Source organism: Microcebus murinus, chromosome 16, assembly GCF_040939455.1.
Source record: "Microcebus murinus isolate Inina chromosome 16, M.murinus_Inina_mat1.0, whole genome shotgun sequence".
Classification (NCBI taxonomy): Eukaryota; Metazoa; Chordata; class Mammalia; order Primates; family Cheirogaleidae; genus Microcebus; species Microcebus murinus.
In genome coordinates this window covers 49,879,447-49,898,843 of record NC_134119.1, presented here as the reverse complement: position 1 = coordinate 49,898,843, position 19,397 = coordinate 49,879,447, and the positions used below count along the sequence as shown (strand labels likewise).

The following is a 19,397-nucleotide window of genomic DNA, read 5'->3' as shown; positions in this document are numbered from 1 at the left end:
CCCCATCACACACATCACCGCCCGACCTCTGCCTCCCTGCTATCCCCCCATGCTCATCCATGGAATAATTGTCTTCCATGAAACCAGTCCCTGGTGCCAAAAAGGTTAGGGACCACTGCACAGATCTTATCCTGCTGGATACATATGTTCCTTTGATGGTTAATTTTAGGTGTCAACTTGTCTGGATTAAGGGATACCTAGATAGTGGGTAAAGTATTATTTCTGGGTATGTCTGTGAGGGTATGTCCAAAGGGCATTGGTGTGTGAGTCAGTGGACTGAACAGGGAAAGATCTGCCCTGAATGTGAACAGGAACAATTCAATCAGCTGGAGGCCCAGATGGAACAAAAAAAGCAGAGGAAAGGCAAAATCTGTGTCTCTTCTGGAGTAGAGATACTCTTCTCCTCCTGCCCTTGGGCATCAGAACTCCAGACTCTCTAGCCATTGGGCTCTGGGACTTGCAATAGCAGTCCCCCAGGCACTCAGGCCTTTGGCCTTATACTGAGAGTTACACCAACAGCTTCCCTGGTCCTGAGGCCTTCAGACTTGGACTGAGCCATGCCACCAGCTTTCCTGGGTCTCCAGCTTACACATGGCATATCATAGGACTTCTCAGCTTCCATGACCACATGAGCCAATTTCCCAAAAAAAATCCCTTCTCATATATCTGTCCATGTCTGTATCTACATATACCCTGTTGGTTCTATCTCTCTGGAGAACCCTGAATAATACTGTTCCTTACTGGAATGATATTTTATGATGACAAAGACCTTCTCCTCGCCAAATGATAAATAAACAGCTAGTATGAAGCCATGGCCACAATAAATGTTTGCTGAACCAAACAGGGACGACATCTGTCCTGCTCATGGCTGTATGCCAAAGCTAGCAGCATGCGTGGTATATACTGGACACCTGGAAGAAGGGGTCAGTACACGTGTATAACTCAGTTAGTCAAGGGTCTGAGAGGCTGTCTGAAATCCAACAATCCTGACCCCCAGGCCAGGCCACCTCCCAGTATTACCTTCCCCTATGATGTTCTGAAAATATGTGACTTCACTGAGAGGAAAAACATCAAAGCCTCCTTCAGTTTGTTGTTAAGGAGGGACCCTTGTTCCCCATTCCTTGTGTCTTCTGAGGAGAGGGAAGAAAGTGGGGAAAGGAACCCTTCAGCTTGGTGCCACAGGTCTCTAGAACACCACCCTGCACAGATGTGAGGAGACATGCACTCTTCAGCCCACATGAGGCATTGGTGAATCCTGATGGTGAGTATCAAAGAACATTGCATAGATCATATTCTCTAACCATGGTGCATTTAATTTAGAAATCAACAAAACATTTTAGAAATTTTAAGACAACTTCTAAACAGCTCGATGGTTGAAGAATCATACTAGAAATGAGTAAATATGCAAGATTAAACAATGAGAAAAAAATAGCATGTATAAAAACTTGGGGGACTCATCTGAGATTTACTGAGATTCCATGCCCCAGGCATCGTACTAAGCACTGGGAATACTCAGGAACAAAAAAAGTCCATGCCCTGCTAGAGCTACAGCTAGTTGGGGAGCTGAACAGTAACACATCCACACATGATGACCAAACACCAGCTCAGTAGCCCAGGCTAAGGCCATGGAGGAACAGGGGCAGGGAAGCAGGGACAGGCCCTTGGGCAGGAAGAACTGCAATACTCACCACAGCCTCTGGGAAGGGGACAGGGAAGACAGAGGGAAGTTGTGAGAATGAGTCTTAATTTTGAATTTGGAACCAATAACATGTATTACCTAGTATAAGTTAATCTTTACATACACAGAATGAAAAGCATGACTTGTTCAGTTAAATAACAGAGTGAGGGCCTGGTATGGTGGCTCAGGCCTGTAATACTAACACTCTGGGAGGCTGAGGCAAGAGGGTCACTTGAGGCCAGGGGTTTGAGACCAGCCTGGGCAATAGCAAGACCCCGTCTCTATTTAAAAAGAAAATTAGCTAGGCATGGTGGCATGTACCTATAGTCCCAGCTGCTGGGGTGGCTGAGGCAGGAGGATCAATGGAATCCAGGAGTTTGAGGTTGCAGGGAGCTATGATGATGCCACTGCACTCCAACCTGGGCAAGAGTGAGACCTTGTCTCAATAAATAAATAAGAGAGTGAGGCTAATATGATTTATGTCAATCATGTTCTTGTGGAAAAAAATGAGTGTCTTCATTAAAGTCACTGTTTTAACTCTGTAAAAGAACATATCAACACCAGAAGAGAGTTATATTTCCTTTCTTACATTACTGGTTGTCTGGAGAGTGAAAGGAGCTCGAAAGGGAAGGGTAAAAGTGCCAGCTGGTGCCAGGACAGAAAATGAACCAGCTGGGGCAATGTATGGCTCTCCCAGTCAGTGCTCACTGCTGGAGCTTGGGGGTGTGCTGCTCACATTTGCTGTGTGGTGCTGAGATCCAAGCCAGAGTCTATGCAGCAAGATGGGGTGCAGCTCCCAGGAGCCACTGCTGTCCCAGTGCTCAGTGAACAAACCACAGATATTTCAGATCAGCCCACCAGGGCTAGTTTTAGGCCATTTTGGCTCTGGGAACCAACTGAAGTCTTTGATCCAGACAACCTATGTTCTAGTGGAATAAGCAAGCAAACACCTAAGATAACTTTAGGGAGTTGTAAGCTGTGTGCAGAAAATAAATCAATGTGAAGAAACAGGGAGCAACCAGGGGCCTTACTGTAGTATGGGTGACCAGAGAAGGTCTGAAAACAATATTTTTGTGTATTGTTTTTTGTCTTTTGTTTGTTTGTTTCTTGTCTTTTGAGACAAGGTCTCACTGTGCTCAGGCTGGTGTTGAACTCCTGAGCTACAGCTATCCTTCCGCCTCAGCCTCCCAGAAAGCTAGGATTACAGGCGTGAGCCACCATGCCCAGCCTGAAAACAATATTTAAGCGGACAATCAGAAGCTAGTGTGCAAAATCTGCAGCAAGAGCCTGGGGACTAAGGGAAGAGCTTGTGCAGAGAGGGCACAAATGTGCTCAGCAGGGGATTGGAGGAGAGAGGGGAGCGGCAGGGGGCCAAGGAAAGGGCAGAGCCAGACCCAAGGCTCCGGGGACATGCCCTAGACCTGGGATTTGCCTCTAAGTGTAGTAGGAAGCCACTGGAAGTTTTAGTTAAGGAGTAAGATGATTTTTATAATGCTTTTGAAAGATGGCTCTGCTGGGATGTGGGGAATGACCAGCAGGGGTGACAGAGGCTAGAGGAAGCAGGGTGAAAGGTGACCACAGTGGAGGCAGTGGGGATGGGGGAAGCAGGCAATTTAAGATGCACTCTAGGGGTAAGACTTGCTGTGGGTGAGGTGGAAAGAAAGTCAAAGAAGACTCACAGGTTTTGGGATGAGGTGGGCAAAACTTACTGGTTTTTTGAGAGCTTTTATGGCAGGCACAGTCCTAAATACTGTGACACACTCACTGAATCCTCACAAGATTCCAAGAGGGAAAGTACTACTGTCATCTTTCTTTTACAGATCAGGAAACAGACACAGAGCAGTCAAGTGATGAGAATGGTGGCTGACCCCAGTGGCCCTGCTCTCACCCACTATTCTGCATGGGCTTCCTGGCATCTGGGGAAGGACAGAGTCCTTCACTAGATGAAGATGTCCTTCAAGATGACTTGAAGGACAGGATTTGGAAGAAGGTGGTTCCAAGTTCCTTCAGTAGAGCATCTGCTGAAGGAGTCCATTCTTCACTCAAAAACTGCCCACTGGACCACCGAGGGCCACATGTGGGCACAGCCAGTGAGCTCCATGAAGGTCTGTACTCTAGGCACCTTCACAGAGAGGAGACGAGCAGAGAGAATGCAGTGCAGGAGAAGCAACATGACCAGAAAAGTCTTAGAAGGAAACTTTCCTCTGCTGCAAAGTCAAAAGCAAGACAGAACACAGAAAATACAAACTGGAACCTCAAAAGTTGGTTCCCACTGCAATAACCAATATTCACAATAACATAAATTCACTTATTTACTGACCTCCACTCTATATCCTTTAAGTAAAATTACTTCCTGGCTTCTGAATATCTATTTATACTCTACTTGTAATAGAGTAGAATCTCACTACTCTTTGTCTTTTTGGGGTTTTTTTGTATTTGTTTTTGTACTTTGGATCATTTACATCAAAATCCTGTGTGTCTAAAAATGTATTTCTCTCAAGAGAAGGGTAGGTAAAATTCCTCAAAATAAATTCGGGGAAAGGAGAAGACTGATGACCCATTTCCAGTCTCTTTCATAGACAAGAAACAAAGAAGTTGTGACAGATTGTCAATAATTTGGTTTTAAGAACAAAACTCCCCCAAATTATCCTTTGTAGGAAGTCAAGCCAATTAACTGCTTCTACAAAAGTATACTTATTCCTTGGTCCAGAGCTAGGAGAGCAGCCTTGGGGTAAGGAGCCCCTCTTCTACAGTGGTTGCTGCAGCATGAGGGGATGGCCCTCCAAAGGAAGCTTGGGGTTGGGGGATGGGTCTGAGAGTCAGCTTACATGTGGTGTAGACATGCTATCCTTCCAAAAAGAAAAACAACGACTTTATAACCTTACCACAGCTTCTGATGTGGACGGGTATTTCTGTGGCCCCATTTTGGGAAGACTCTTTCTTGGATTCAGCAGGTGCAGCTTTAACTTGCCAAAAAGGATCTTCAATAAAGCAATTTACACATGTTGAGAGAGTTGCACATTTGAGAGAAATGGACATTACTATAACAGAGTTAAAGCCACCAGCTAGAGAAGATACATCCACACTATCTGTACACCCAAATAGATATCACAAAATGCTTAAAATTCTGACTTAGTACTTGTCTTGGATTTAAAGGCTTTGAACTAATGAATCTCAATGTGTTCATTACATGTGAGAGACATGAACAGCTTACATACTTTTCAGATAGTCAACATATTTATAAAATCAGAATTAATCTCCCTATAACTCCTAAATAGGAAATATATTTTATGAAAGGATCAAAATTTAGCTTTACCTCTCGAAGCTGATTATTACTCATTATAAGAAACTGTTCCCCTGCAACAAAATGGGCTTCTTGCTCTAATTCCTTGAGATGAGCCTGAAAATATGATAAACACAATTAATCTCATTAATAGTTTTCAAAATTTAAAATTATTTAATTAGTCCAAACAACTCCCAACAAAAGCTCTTAATAGAATAAAAAATAATCTATAATTTACCAAAAAGGACATTAAGAAAATACATATTTTGACTCATGGTGGAATACTCATGCTCATAGAATCACCCTTTCCCAAACCTAAGAAAAGGACCTAAAAGAAGTAAAAATAATAATACATGAAGAAGGGAAAATGAGGGAGGGAAAGAATGAATTCTCTAGCATTAGGATGAGAAAAGGCACCCAGCATCACATAAAACAACACAGAGAGGTAGAAGGTATAGGTAACAAGCTCATATCCAGAATATATCAAGATGTCCTATAAATCAGTAAGAAAAAACATAAAAATGGATAAAAGACTTGAGCAGACCCTTTCAGTGAATGGTTTTTACTACAGGTGGGCTCCTTGTTTCTTTGTGTGTTTAGATGAGAAAAATGAGGGTTGGACACTTGGAGGCTATGGGAACACTCACTACTAAGGAATAAGACCCTTGTGGGCGATGGGCTGATAACAGAGTGAGCTGATTGGTGCTAGGTTTCCCATCAGCCTCAGGGGAATATCCCTACAGGAGGGTGCACTGTGGAAGAGTTGCATGGCTCAGTCCCTTGGTATTTCTCTCTTTTTGAGGACTTGGGATTAAGTGTGAAAAATGAGATCCATGATTTCTGGGGATCTAGATGCTCTGCTTTTCAGATTTGTAAGTATTAGGCCCTGAAAACTACAAATGCTATTTTGGCCCTATTCATTAATGTGTTCTGCCTTGATCTCAGTGGTCCAGTTGGAAAATGAAGACTAAATTAGAAGTCACCTATCTAACTACATTGGTCTCCAAAATAAGAATTTCTGGCATTCAGCTGGTTATTTTGAAAATATTTTTGAATTTTCTCTAGGATTATCTGTATGCTTCCTTATAAAATCCTACAGTTTTGTATTACCTTGTATCCATTTTTAATCTTCTTATAAGTAACACACCCAAATCCTTCTTTAAAAAAACTTAAATTTCTTTCTCTGGGCTTTGATATATAAATTTGCTACCCTCTTTTTTCTAAAACTTGGTAAGGGCTTTGGCCATGTGGGACAAATAAAATTTAACTTGTTTCATTTACAGAGGCACAATTTAATCCAACTGTCACCTTAAATTAGTGAGTTTTATTGGTCTCATGGATAAAATTTTAAAATCAAAGCTATTAAACCTTTGTGTTTGTCTGTATTTTTATGTATATATAAAAATCTATGTATACATGTCTACATAATACCAAACTGACTTATAAATAAATGAGTATTCATAAATTAAATAACTAGTCCAAATGCTTTCAAAATTCATGTGACTTTAGTAATCTTTGACAAATAAATATAGTTTTAAAATTATTAGTAAAGTAAAATAGAAATGTCTTCAAAATTTTAGACATTTTTGCCTGAGGCTACTAGTCAGACAAATGTGTACTATCCCTGCTAGATTTTCACCAGAAATTAGGGATACTAAGAGTTAAACCTATAGCTAAGATATATATTATTAAAACTACTAAGAGAAATAATTCTAAATGCAAAGTATACAAGAAAAGTAGAATATGTTTTGCTAAGGAAGGTTATTTAAAAACATGAGGATGTGATTTTTGTTAAAGGAAAATTAATTTTGTTTAGTTTAGATATTATAGATGGGTTTATTTATAAGGTTTTATTAAATTTAGTTTTAGTATTAATGATACAATGATGCAAAGGTAGAATTCACTTTTCTTTTTTAAACAAGATTTTCATGTAGTAGTAATAAGAAATAGTAAAAGACTTGTTTACCTTTGGAATAAATTGCAAAAAAAAAAAATGGGAGAGTTTGCCTCATGTTGTCTTTATTAGTGTTTTTGATTTTTAGAAAACTGTCTCCTCTCTATCAAAGAGAGCTTAGGTAAAGGTTTTTCTGCTTTGATGTTTTTTTTATTAATCAAAAGTAAGTTGGAGTAGTTTTTGTTCTTTTTGAAATTTTTAATTATCACTTTGACTAAATGAATGACTATTATTTTACAGTGATCTGTGACCCTATTCTGATACCAACTGTTTCAAACCTTTGATATTTGACAAACTCCCCAAAATCAAACTTCAAATTCCAAATTAAGTCTTTTTGACCTTGAACTAACTTTTTGACATTCCAAAAAGAGCCCCTGGATCTCCAAGAGAGACACAGTAGGCTTATTTGGTATGTTAAAATCATATATGAAGCACTGTCAAATAAGAAATGGAGTTACATTTGTATAAATGGGTTAATACATGCTCCAAAATTGTATGAGATTCCTAAAACTCTGATATTTGTGGCAAATTGCTTTCTTCTGATGCATTTTTTTCTAAAAGCTCTTTGCAAATCCTAATGTGTTATGTCTTCAAGGAGGTTCATGGAAAAGACTCTGACAAATACTCTGAAATACAGATCTCTGCTAATGATTTTCGCCTTATTCAATTGGATTGGGTGAAAAAAAATTTAAAAACTCCAATGAAAAAAACTGGACTCACTTTTTGCTTGCAACATTGTGAATTCTTTTTATGTTTTGTTTTCCAGAGTTAAGAAAAATTTTTTTCTCTTAAGGTATTAGAGCTTACAGCAATTGGGTAAAGTATACTTTTGTGAAAAATTGAAACATTTACTCAATTTCTCCAGAATCTGGATACTATTCATAAGTATTCTTATATTATGGCAATATAGTTATTTACATAAATTCAATAAGAATGTGTTTTCTCTATGACAAGACACAATTGGAGACACTGGTTATTTTATCAAAGTTTTGACTAGAATATAGTATTTTCATATATTACCAGGATGCTTTGAGGAATTGAGGTTGACTATAAAACCAATAGACTTGGAAAGAGACTGGTCTGGTACTTTGTCTACACTATTTCCTTACAAGGTTCCTGACCTCGTGGTAAGTAAATAACGTTATTTTCCTACAGGCCCAAGAAACTCAAGATATTTTGGGGACCTTGAGAAGAGAGGAATTCACCCAGTTTGTACAGGTATTATAGGCACAGGCTGACAGTGAATCTTTGGCTTGGCTTCCTATCCTCGAGAGGCTTTTAGAAGTCTAATCTGAAATTCCTTATGAAAAAGTTCCAGCAAAGCCAACTCAAAAAGAGCATATAGGGCCACCACTATTCTTGCCATACTTTATGCAAATAATCAGGCCAAGTATAATAAGAGTAAAACTTATTTTTCAGATAAATGGGTCCTACTATCATTTATTTTTGGTAGAAATGGGAGATTGGGGCCAGGTGTGGTGGCTCATGCCTGTAATCCTAGCACTCTGGGAGGCCAAGGCAGGCAGATCGTTTGAGTTCAGGAGTTCGAGACTAAGACCGAGACCTTGTCTCTACTAAAAAATAGGAAGAAAGAAATTAGCTGGACAACTAAAAAACATATATATATATAGCTGGGCATGGTGGCGCATACCTGTAGTTCCAGCTACTCGGGAGGCTGAGGCAGTAGGATTGCTTAAGCCCAGGAGTTTGAGGTTGCTGTGAACTAGGCTAGTGCCATGGCACTCTAGCCTGGGCAACAGACTGAGACTCTGTCTCAAAAAAAAAAAAAAAAAATGGAGGACTGGAGAGAGAAAAATTATGTTTCAGAAGAAAACTACAGTATACTTGTTATTAGATTCTATCTCTGACCATTGTTTTTGAGTGTTTATTATTTGCCTACAATTTGGACTAAATCCTGAATTCTTTCCTTGCCACAAGTCTCCAAACTAACTTTTCCAATTTTTTTTTCTATTTTTCTGACTTAGACTCACTGATATCTCAAGTACTGTTTTCCTGAGTCCCTGCAAACTAAAGATCATGTATAAACAACCTTATGACAAATTATAGACCAGAAAAATCTGTCAGATTGCCACTGCCTACTTCTACTTTAAATGAAGATATTTCTAGTCTAACATCTAGACACCTCGACTGACTGCCCTCTAGACTCTAAAGCAGGGGTCCTCAAACTTTTTGAACAGGGGGCCAGTTCACTGTCCCTCAGTCCATTGGAGGGCTGGACTATAGTTTAAAAAAAATTATGAACAAATTCCTATGTACACTGCACATATCTTGTTTTCAAGTAAAAAAACCAAATGGGCAAAAACACCTGCATGTGGCCCACGGGCCGTAGTTTGAGGACGCCTGTAAAGAAACTGGTTTATAGACTGTTTCCAATATTAACCTTTGCTTTTCTTCTAAGAGCTGGTCTGCAATGCCATCTCCTTAAATGAGTCACAATTGCTTAACTGGACTGGTTAATTCCCAGAAATGGGATATTGGTTTAATGAGATCCTTTGCCACTAAGCTATTAACTGGTGAAAGCAGTACTGGTTACTCAGCTTGGACTCAGATTCTAGGGGTTACTGTCTGGTGAAAGCAGTATCCCAACCTAATTTAGGGGAGGGTAGCACAGGGCACACCCACTGGGAAGATTTCTTCATTGGCCCTCTAGGGCTCACTGCTGCGAACATTCCCAAGCCCTTGCTTGGTATAGACTATAGAGAACACAGATTTCTCTGGCATGGATCCTGGAGGTCTTCAGTTCTAAGTGTAGTGCTGAACATGGGTGCCCAGAGTGCTCATGTCAGCCCCTGGGCTCTTTCTTTCTGACACAGAAGTAGGAGGCTGATTCCAAGGTCTCTGTTCCATTCCAGAACAGAGTTGGGGCTGACAGGGTTTCCACCTTCCAGGTGTTAAGGGATTAGGCTCTGGCTGGCCTGACCACCAGGGAGTACCTGGGAGCTCCTTGCAGCCCAGCACAGGGTCATCTTCCCCAGCCTGCTGACCGAAAATCAAGGTAGTCTTTTGCCCCTGTCAGCCCATCCCACCCAACCAACCTTCACATTTGCCCCATCCTTGGAGTCACAGGGAAAAGGTCTGAGTTCCCAGCCTACTCCAGCATCAATCTGGCTAAGACAGCTTTCAGATCTTGGCTTTCTTACTTGGTCTCTGACCTAAGCTACTATATTGAACTTCTCTGGGCTTCAGTTTTCCCAGGTGTAAAATGGGCATATCGTCCTGATCAGTTTGTGATCAACAATGTCCCCAGTGCTGGCTTACAGGAAACCCTCACTCCTGGAGATTCCAGGCCATTCTCAAGTCTACAGCCTCATCAAGGAAATGAAGCCCAACACACTGATACTATGACATAAGCCCCACCAATCATTAATGCAAGTCTTTATTTGGCTGTATATATAATTTAAGCTGTTAAAATTTGTACAATAATTCCTAGCACTTTGGGAAGCTTAGGTGGGAGGATCACCTGAGGTCAGGAGTTTGAGACCAGCCTGAGCAAGCATGAGACCCCCATCTCTACTAAAAATAGAAAAATTAGCTAGGTATGGTGCTATGCACCTGCAGTACCAGCTACTTGGGAGACTGAGGCAGAAGGATTGCTTGAGCCCAGGAGCTTGAGGTTACAGTGAGTATGATCATGCCACTACACTCTATCATGGACAAGAGAGTGAAACCCTGTCTCAAAAAAGAAAAATTGTACAATATTTACAAATTAAATAATCATCTGAAAAAATAAAATAAATAAAAAATAAAAGTCTGATACAGCCAGGAGAGGTGAAGATGTGCAAGAACAGGACCCTGTGTGCATTCTGGTGGGTGAGACTCTGGAAAGCAATTCAGCATTATTGAATAAAGCTGAGCAATACCTCCCCTGTGCTCCAGCAGCACCACCCCACCTAATACCCAATAAGAACAGGGGACACACTCAGGAGTGTAGTGTGGTTTGTAATGTCTACCACCAGGAAACAACCACATGCCTGCCAGCAGTGGGACAAAGACACCGAAGGCGGCACAGTCCACAGAGGAAGACACACAACGACACAGGTGGAGCTGAGGTGCAGAAAGCTGAGTCGAGGCAGGTGGAGCTGAGTTGCAGAAAGCTGAGTGAAAGGCTGCACACAAACCACTGATTTACTTATAGTTCAAATGCAAAGCTAAACCACATTAGGCATTGAAGTAAAAAAGCTATAAAGCAAAGCAACCCTGAAATGGCTACAAAGTCAGGCAGTAGCCTGGTTGTAGCCAGGTGGTTACTTTTGGCAGTAGGAAGTGGGTTCTGTCAGAGAAAGCATACTGGGCTTCTGGAAATTCCATGCTTTTCACCTCTTCCTGGTTGACATTAGCAATCAGGAAAATAGAAACTAAACACATAACAAGACACCATTATGTCCTTACTAAAAGTCTGACACAGATGGCAGCTACCATCTTCTAGCTACCCTGTAGGGCTTGAAAACCAGCATCCAGCTGGGCTGCAGGCTGGACGTGGTGATGGTTATACCAAAGTTTCCTTTAAGAAAATTTAAGAGGAATATTTCTTTGCATTTTTTTCATGCATCTCTATTTATCTCTGTATATTTGTTTTCCAAAAACCCAAGAATTCCTTCACCAAACCACAGGGGGCAATGTTCCTGTAAGAAAAAGCTGACTTTTGAAAAAGACCCTGAAGATTCATTAAAGAATTCCCCCAGGCCGGGCGCTGTGGCTCACGCCTGTAATCCTAGCTCTTGGGAGGCCGAGGCGGGCGGATTGCTCAAGGTCAGGAGTTCAAAACCAGCCTGAGCAAGAGTGAGACCCCGTCTCTACTATAAATACAAAGAAATTAATTGGCCAACTGATATATATATAAAAAATTAGCCGGGCATGGTGGCGCATGCCTGTAGTCCCAGCTACCCGGGAGGCTGAGGCAGAAGGATCACTCTAGCCCAGGAGTTTGAGGTTGCTGTGAGCTAGGCTGACGCCACGGCACTCACTCTAGCCTGGGCAACAAAGTGAGACTCTGTCTCAAAAAAAAAAAAAAAAAGAACTCCCCTGACACATATGCACTAGATTCAATGCCATTTAAATCTTTTCAATGCTTGGTCCTCCCCTGCAGGAGTCAGAGAGAAGGACGAACAGTGTCAACTTCAATGAGGAGGGGAAGAAAAGCAGAATTTACTATAGAGCTGCCACTGAGAACAATCTGCCATGTAGGAGAGAGACAACAAGCACAAACAATCGGAAATGGTAACTTACCCCAAGAAGTGCTGACGTCCTCTCCATTGCTTCTTTATTCACCTGAATGCTGTGGCTCTCCATCACTGAGATTTAAAAATCAAATCAGATCCTATTTGCATTGCATTAATGAATCCTTTTTAGTAAAGACTCAGAGGCCTCACTCTCTAAAGAGGGCAATAATGACAGTGACTGCCATTTACTCAGCACCTGCTACATGCCAACCTCCTCACAGGATTGGTCAGGATCTCTGTGTTACAGGGAGGCAGGTGCATTGACAGAGCTGGCCTTTGAGGTGGGAGTGGGCATGGGGACTATGCTGGCAAGCTATGGCCTGGCCCTTTCCACACTGTGAATGAAGAGTCACTCCCTGGCCAGTGCAGCACCCAGCAGGACCTGGGTTAGAGGCAAAGGCAGAAGAAAGCCCTGCGATGGTTCTTACAGGGAGGTTCTCAAAACTCCATCAGATGAAGGGGGAGGGTTACAAGGACAACAAACCAGGATTAGAGACAACCACTAAAGTATAAAACACCCAGAGATGCCTGTTCCTCCTGGATAGATAGTACAGAAGGGATGTCAGAACCTTCTAGTCCTTCCAGACCAAGACGTGATGCAGTCCAACCTCTCTTGTTACAGAAAGAGAACAATGGGCTTGCTATCACTCCAGTGCAACACTGCCTACTTCAAAGTAAGTTAAACACTCATCTCAAACAGTGTAAAGAATTCTCTAGGAAAATGACTGTAGTTCCTCTTTATGGTAACTTACCTGCCAAAATTGGTATCAGAGGAAGCTCCAAAGTACAAAATAGTTGCCATAAACCATAAACCTATTTCATAGGAAGAAATTATATCAATGTTACTTTAAATTATGATTTGTATCTGCATTTTATTGAAAAGCCTACTTAATTTTGTTGAGCTAGAATTGAGGCAGCTCCTATCATGATTGGTTTCCTACCCCAACCTCCACTCCTCTCTCTTGTTCTTCCTAATAAAACTCCTATTTCCTATCAGGAGCCTATTTTATTACCAAGACCCAGTTAGAGCTATTTAGAAATATCAGATATGCCAAGGCCCATCCCCATTTTCTTTACTCTTTCTGTCTCTTTTTTTAAGAGATAAGCTCTCACTCTGTAGCTCAGGCTGGAGTGCAGTGGTACAATCATAGCTCACTGCAGGTTGGAACTCCTGGGCTCAAGTGATCCTCCTGCCTTAGCCTCCCAAGTAGCTGGGACTATAGGTACACACCACCATGCTCGGCTTATTTTTTGTTTTGTTTTGTTTTGCTTTGGTAGGGGAGAGAGGGTCACACTATTTTGCCCAGGCTCATCTCAAACTCCTGGGCTCAAGCAATTCTCCCACCTCAGCCTCCCAAAATATAGGCATGGGCCACCACACCCAGCCTCTTTCTCCTTTTAAAGATTAATTTAAGTATGTGTGGACTTTTAGTCTTCCAGAATAATTTTAATTTCAGAATAGGCTTACTGAATTCCCAAAAAGTTACTTAGAATTCTTGTTGATTTTTCACTGACACTATGGATTAATTTGGGGAGCACTGGAATCGTTATAGCAGGTCACCTCCTCTAAGAGTACGAAATCTCTTTCTATTTGTCCCGACCACCTCCCATGCTCTTTATTAGAGTTTCACCATTTTTATTCTTTCTTGCTGCCAGTGAGAGAGTCCTGGGCCTCATCTTCCAACTCCTACTCTCATGTTTCTTGTTGCCCCTCCAGACCCTCCTCTGCCCTGTCCTTGCCCTTGTGACAGGGCTGACCTCTCCTGGCCATATCACCTAGGCTCCTTCTCTGCCCTCAGACTGATTTCACCCATTTGGGTACCAGCAAGAGACTGAGGATGGGGTGAGAGAGAGAGGTTGTCTCCAGCTGGCCCTTGGAGCCCTAGTGTGGAAAAACATCTGGCTATCGCTTATCCCTGGAGGCTTCTCCACTTTGTGGTTTCCTTCACTCTGCTCTCACATCTGGACATAGTCCCTTCATTCAACTCTTTTCATTTGTTGGTTCCAATGGCTGTCTGCTTCCCAGTAAGATTCTGTTTGAGTAAAGCTCTGTCCATCCCACTATTTTTTTTTTTTTTTGCCAAATTAAGAGGCACAATGTCCATCCCACTATTAACCAAAATAAATTCTCAGCTTTTATGGTAACTATAGCACTGAAAATACCCCAGTTAAAGAGGAGGCTTTTTAAAATGTTACAATTGTTTTCAACCTATTTTTAAAACTTCAGGTCTTATCATTCTAGACTATTATTTTCTAAATGATACACTGGTTATTTTGGTCTTAGAACTCAATGTTTTGTTTCCTTCCCCTGTGAGGATGGGTGCAAATGAAAAGAGAACCCTTGCACAAACAGTGAGCAAAAGCTCCTGTCAGCCAGAAATTACAGTATAATGTCTTGCCTTCAATTTAGAGCAAAGGTCCATCGTAAGTCTGTAGAGTATCCTCAGGTTCACAAGTACATTCTGATGCTTTAAAGAACAAAAGTATTAAAAATTAGACCAACTTGGTGGCAAACTTGGTGGCAGTCGTCACCATCTGAGAACTGACAAGACTCACAAAATGTTTCCTAGTGAAATCCCATGAAGCTTTCGCTGGCAGATAGTACGTATGTGGTAGTATCACGAACCACCTCAAGAAGATGAGTTCCAATCTATGGAAAGTACCTCTACTATGCAAGTATGAGCTATCTGTAGCTGGACACATTCTCCCAACCTAGAGTTTTTTCTCATTTTACAGATTGAGAAACAGAACTCCAAAGAAACCTAATATCTAAGATGTAATGATTAGATGGTGGTAGGGGTGGAAAAGGACTGGCCCCTCTGGATCCCACAGCCCCATTCTCTGGGCTCCACCACCCTGCACCCACAAGGGTTGCTACCTCATTCCACACCCACCGTCCATTCTCACATTAAGACAGATACACACAGAGTCCTTAAGAGATTGACAAACAAGAGTCTGTGCCCAAATGACAAAGAAGGGAGATGGGATGAGATGTAGCCCTTCCACAGGCAGTCTAATTCTCCTTCCCCTGACATGGAGCTCCAGGATCTCCTGTTCAACACCCTACTCTACCAAAGGATGCCCCTAACTCTAGGCCACTCAGACTCAGTTTTCTAATAAAGGCCTCAGATTACAGTGAGCCCCCAGTGAACCAGTGGCCGGCTACACACAATCTGGCATTGTCTCCTAGTCACTTCTTAACTGAGGCTTTCTTATGAAAGACTGGTCAGGAATACCCAGTAGAGGAGAAGCTCCACGGAAAGTTCTCAGCTGCCACCAGGCAGAATTCCACATGGCTGCCCACAAATTCCAAGGCTGACTATGTGACTCCCACTTTGAATGGTCCCAACACAGGGCCAACCCCTTGGCCCAGCCCGTGTGACAAGGCTCTGCACGTCTCCTCTGGCTCCCACAGTCACCTCTCCCTTTCCCATACTGGTCTTGCTGTCTCCCCAAAGGAGCTTTGTTCTCTGTAAGTCCTTACCATTCTCATGCCACTCCCTCTGCCTGGAACTCTTCCTTTTTCCTGAACAATTCATACTACCTTTTCAGAGCAGCAGGGTATAGATTAATGGCCAGCCTTCCACTCCCTGCCCTCATGCACTGCATGGCTCTACTACAAACACACATCTGGCCAATAAGATATAAATAGAATTGTATCTGAGGCTGCCTCTTCTCTGCCTGGAGTGTGGATGAGTTGAACCCTGACTTCAACCTGGCCTTGGGCAAGGTACATGTAGTTAACCTTTCTGTACCTCAGTTTTCTCATCTGTAAACTGAAACTGATAACACATGATGGACAACTCCTTCTTCCAATAATATAATACCTCAACTTCTGTTTGGAGAAGTTCCCTTGCCTGACAGCACGGAATCTGGGGAGGAATACTAACCAAGATGCCCTGCCCTCCTCTGGTGGGGGGTAAACGTGAGGCACGGGGAGGGAAAGGAAACATTCTTCAAGTGCCAAAACTTTGAATCTTGGACAAAAGTGACCCAGGGAAAGAAAAGGTCATGGCTTAGCGTTGGCACTGTGCCTAGCCGTTCTGGTTCCCTGTATCCCAGGGCCACCTGGCTTCTGTTCTTCTCAAGCCCCAGTTCTGCTTTTCCTCTGATTCTGTGAGCTACCCCCTATCCTTCTAATAAATCTCTTTTAAAATTAAGGGAGAGTGCATTTCTGTTATTTACAATCCCTATTAACACAGACCTTCACCTCCCAGATGGTCTGTGGGGAGGAAGTGCATGAAGTAAATGCCCCCAGCTCAATGCCCAGCACACAGCACAGGCTCACATCACCTCCTGCTGTGCTTTGAGTCCTTGAGCTTCCCCAGCATTCTGCATATTCTTCAAGCAGTTGGATTTACCACTTAGCTGTTTGCTGAAAACTAAGCAGCCTGAAAAGACTGTGGCCACGCCACTTCTAACAGAGCCCTCTCTGGGGCTTCTCTCTGGGATCCATGCAGAGTTCAGACAGTGCTTCCTGACAATCAGGGGCCACTCCAGCAGGGGAAGCCCTAGAGAGATGCACTGGAGCAGTCCCTACATGAACTGAGCAGTGGCTGTCCTGGGACTTCGGCATGGTGGCCATATCATTAGCACTAAGGATTTGTGAATGAGCAACTGTCCACTCAGGGAGCAGGTGACTTTGGCCCCAGAAAGTCTATTTAGAAGAATCACACTGTGAACGGGCTTTCCCAGGAACAAGTTTCATGGAAGAATGGAAATTACTCATCCTTATTCAACATCTTCCACCAGAAATGCCAGGACCAAGAATATTTGTGTTGAATAAGTGAAAATGAATATTGGAAGTGTTCTTTTTACTATTAGACTACCTGTAAAGTAGGAAAAGTCTCTAGAAAAACATTAGGATTGTATTAAGTTTGATAAAACCTTATCTTAAAACAACTCACCACTATATTTCTTGAGGAATTTCCATATGTGCTGCCCACTTTAACTGTAATGGATTTTTCAAAATATTTTGCAACTAAATCTTCAAAAGAGGGTGTGGCATCACTAGGATCTATAAGCCAAGCAGCAATTCTGGGATCTAGCCCTACAAAATCAGCAACTAAAAAGAAAAGGTTCATTTAGTCATCCCAAGAAAAAACAATAATTGTCATTTTTCTTGCTTTGACAAAGTTCTTAAGGTTCAAATGCATAATAATAATAATGTTACCATCCACTCAGATTACAGAGCCAGGCCGAAGTGACTTTCATTCTTGAGAATTTTAAACCTCTGATGAATTGGCTTCAATGAACCCAGGTCCTACATGGCCCATCTCCATGGGCATCACGTTATAGAAGCAGATCTCACACAGTCAAAAAAGAGTGGGATTCCAAGCTCACATGGAATTTGGATCTCTCCAAAACATGTTAGAAGCTATCAAAGTCCTAGGCCCCACTTTCTTCTTCCTGTCTCTGCTCCTTTCCCCTGGGATTCCTGTCTGCTAAGTGCCCCAACCCAGCCTCTAGCCAGGCTGTTTTCCCTGGCCCTGCATGGTGGCATCAGGAGCCCAGGCCTCCCGGGTAAAAGGAAAAAGAGCAGGAGATGCCTGAGCACATGTGGCATCCTCATCACTGAGTGCTGTGGTGGGTGGGCAGTGTGTGTGTAGCAAAGATGCTTTGGCATCCACCCTGCAGTGAGACACTATGCAGAGAACACTGGGCCTGGATTTAGAACCCACCATGAGCCTGGGAGGCCACTTTGCACCTTCAGTTTTAGTTTCCTCAACTGAAAACTGGGGGAAATGATTACTATAAATATCTGTGAGATACATGTAAAAGTGCTTTCTACAAAATAAAAATGATATTTGCTAAACAGAAAAATTTTAGTATCAGAGTACTTTAGACATGGATGTCAGGGCTTATAAATTAACAGGTAACCTAAATCCTAAAGTGATTGCCTTTTAAGTTAATTTTGAATTGTGCCATACAAAAATAAGGCTTTGCCTTTAAATAAAACTAGACTTAGATCATATCACATTAAATATATTTTCTGGCAGCTTTAAATTATACTATTATAGTCTAAGAAATTTATATTTACCAAAGCAGCCAGTATTACGACTCATTCATTTGATGTCCATAAGGCTCTTATATTGGCAGATTTAGAACTCTGAATGAGAAGGAGAGAGTACTCATCTGGCTGCAGCCACAGGGCAGCAATGTCTGAATGTATATAACACTGTCTGACGGATAGGACTGTTTCATTTCACTTGCCTTTTCAAAGCTCTAATGTTCCAAAATTAAGGGTTCTTATCAATATATTTTTTTGAAAATCCTTGGGTAAAGCCTAGAACTGCTGGAATGCTCTGGGTAACTGGTCCCTATAAACTCTTGCAACTGACAAGCTAAAGCTGCCAGGACAAATCCCCATGCTGGGAGAGAAAAAGCCAGTAGTTGAAAAAGAAATGCCAACAAGATAAGATTTTAAATAAGCTAAGAAAAATTTAAAAAGTGATAAAAAGCTATGAAAACATAAATTAGAATTAGAAAGACTTAGAATTAGAAATTAGGTGACTTAGAGAAAGAAAAATTATACGAAGAAATGACAGAATCCAGGAAAGAAAAAATTTTTTAAAAATTCAGAAATAAAATAAAAACTAAACCGGTAAGACCCAAAAGCAAATAAATATAATACATAATGTCTTAAGTGAAAAAGAAGATAGAAAAGAGGATAGTTTCAAAAAGAAGTGAGGTTGAAAATGGATTCTAGATAAAAAGTGATAAATATGATAAAGTGATAATATGAAAGATTCAACATATCTCTAGTTTAGAGATACTAGTCCTGCCCTACCCTCATCTCTAGATGTCATTAGGAGTTTTTCTCCCCTCAGGCACCTCATGATACTTCCTATAGATTGAGGCAGGGATAGGTCTCCTGCCCAAGAAGCCCAAGATAAGGGGGCAACTGGCTGTCCACCTTGGTCTCACTTTTTCAAGAGTAATAACCATGGCCAGGTGCAGTGGCTCATGCCTGTAATCCTAGCAAATTTAATTTTAAAAATCAAAGTGAAATCTGGAACTGAGAAATATATCTGCTGAATTCAAAAATTCATCAGAGGCTCTCAAGAGCAGAATATAGATCAAGCAGAGGAAAGTATCAATGAGCTTGAATATAAGCTATTGGAAAATATACAGTCAGAGGAGAAAAAAGAAAAAAGAATGAAAATGAATGAAGAATGCCTATAATACATAGAAAATGACCTCAAAAGGGCAAATCTAAGAATTATTGTGTTCAAGAGGGAG

General features: G+C 41.7%; 1 protein-coding gene across 1 annotated transcript in view; it reads right to left on the bottom strand.

Annotated features, from left to right (window-relative positions):
* POLN (DNA polymerase nu) overlaps positions 1–17,514 on the bottom strand; it is a 143,859-nt gene extending 126,345 nt beyond the window's left edge. Inside the window, 6 exon segments of the mRNA XM_075993424.1 lie at positions 4,567–4,659; positions 4,995–5,078; positions 12,163–12,227; positions 12,908–12,968; positions 14,555–14,623; positions 17,063–17,514. Of these exon segments, the coding sequence (XP_075849539.1) occupies positions 4,567–4,659; positions 4,995–5,078; positions 12,163–12,227; positions 12,908–12,968; positions 14,555–14,623; positions 17,063–17,239 (549 nt within the window). The 5' untranslated portion in view covers positions 17,240–17,514.
* Between the last annotated feature and the right edge of the window lie 1,883 nt (positions 17,515–19,397).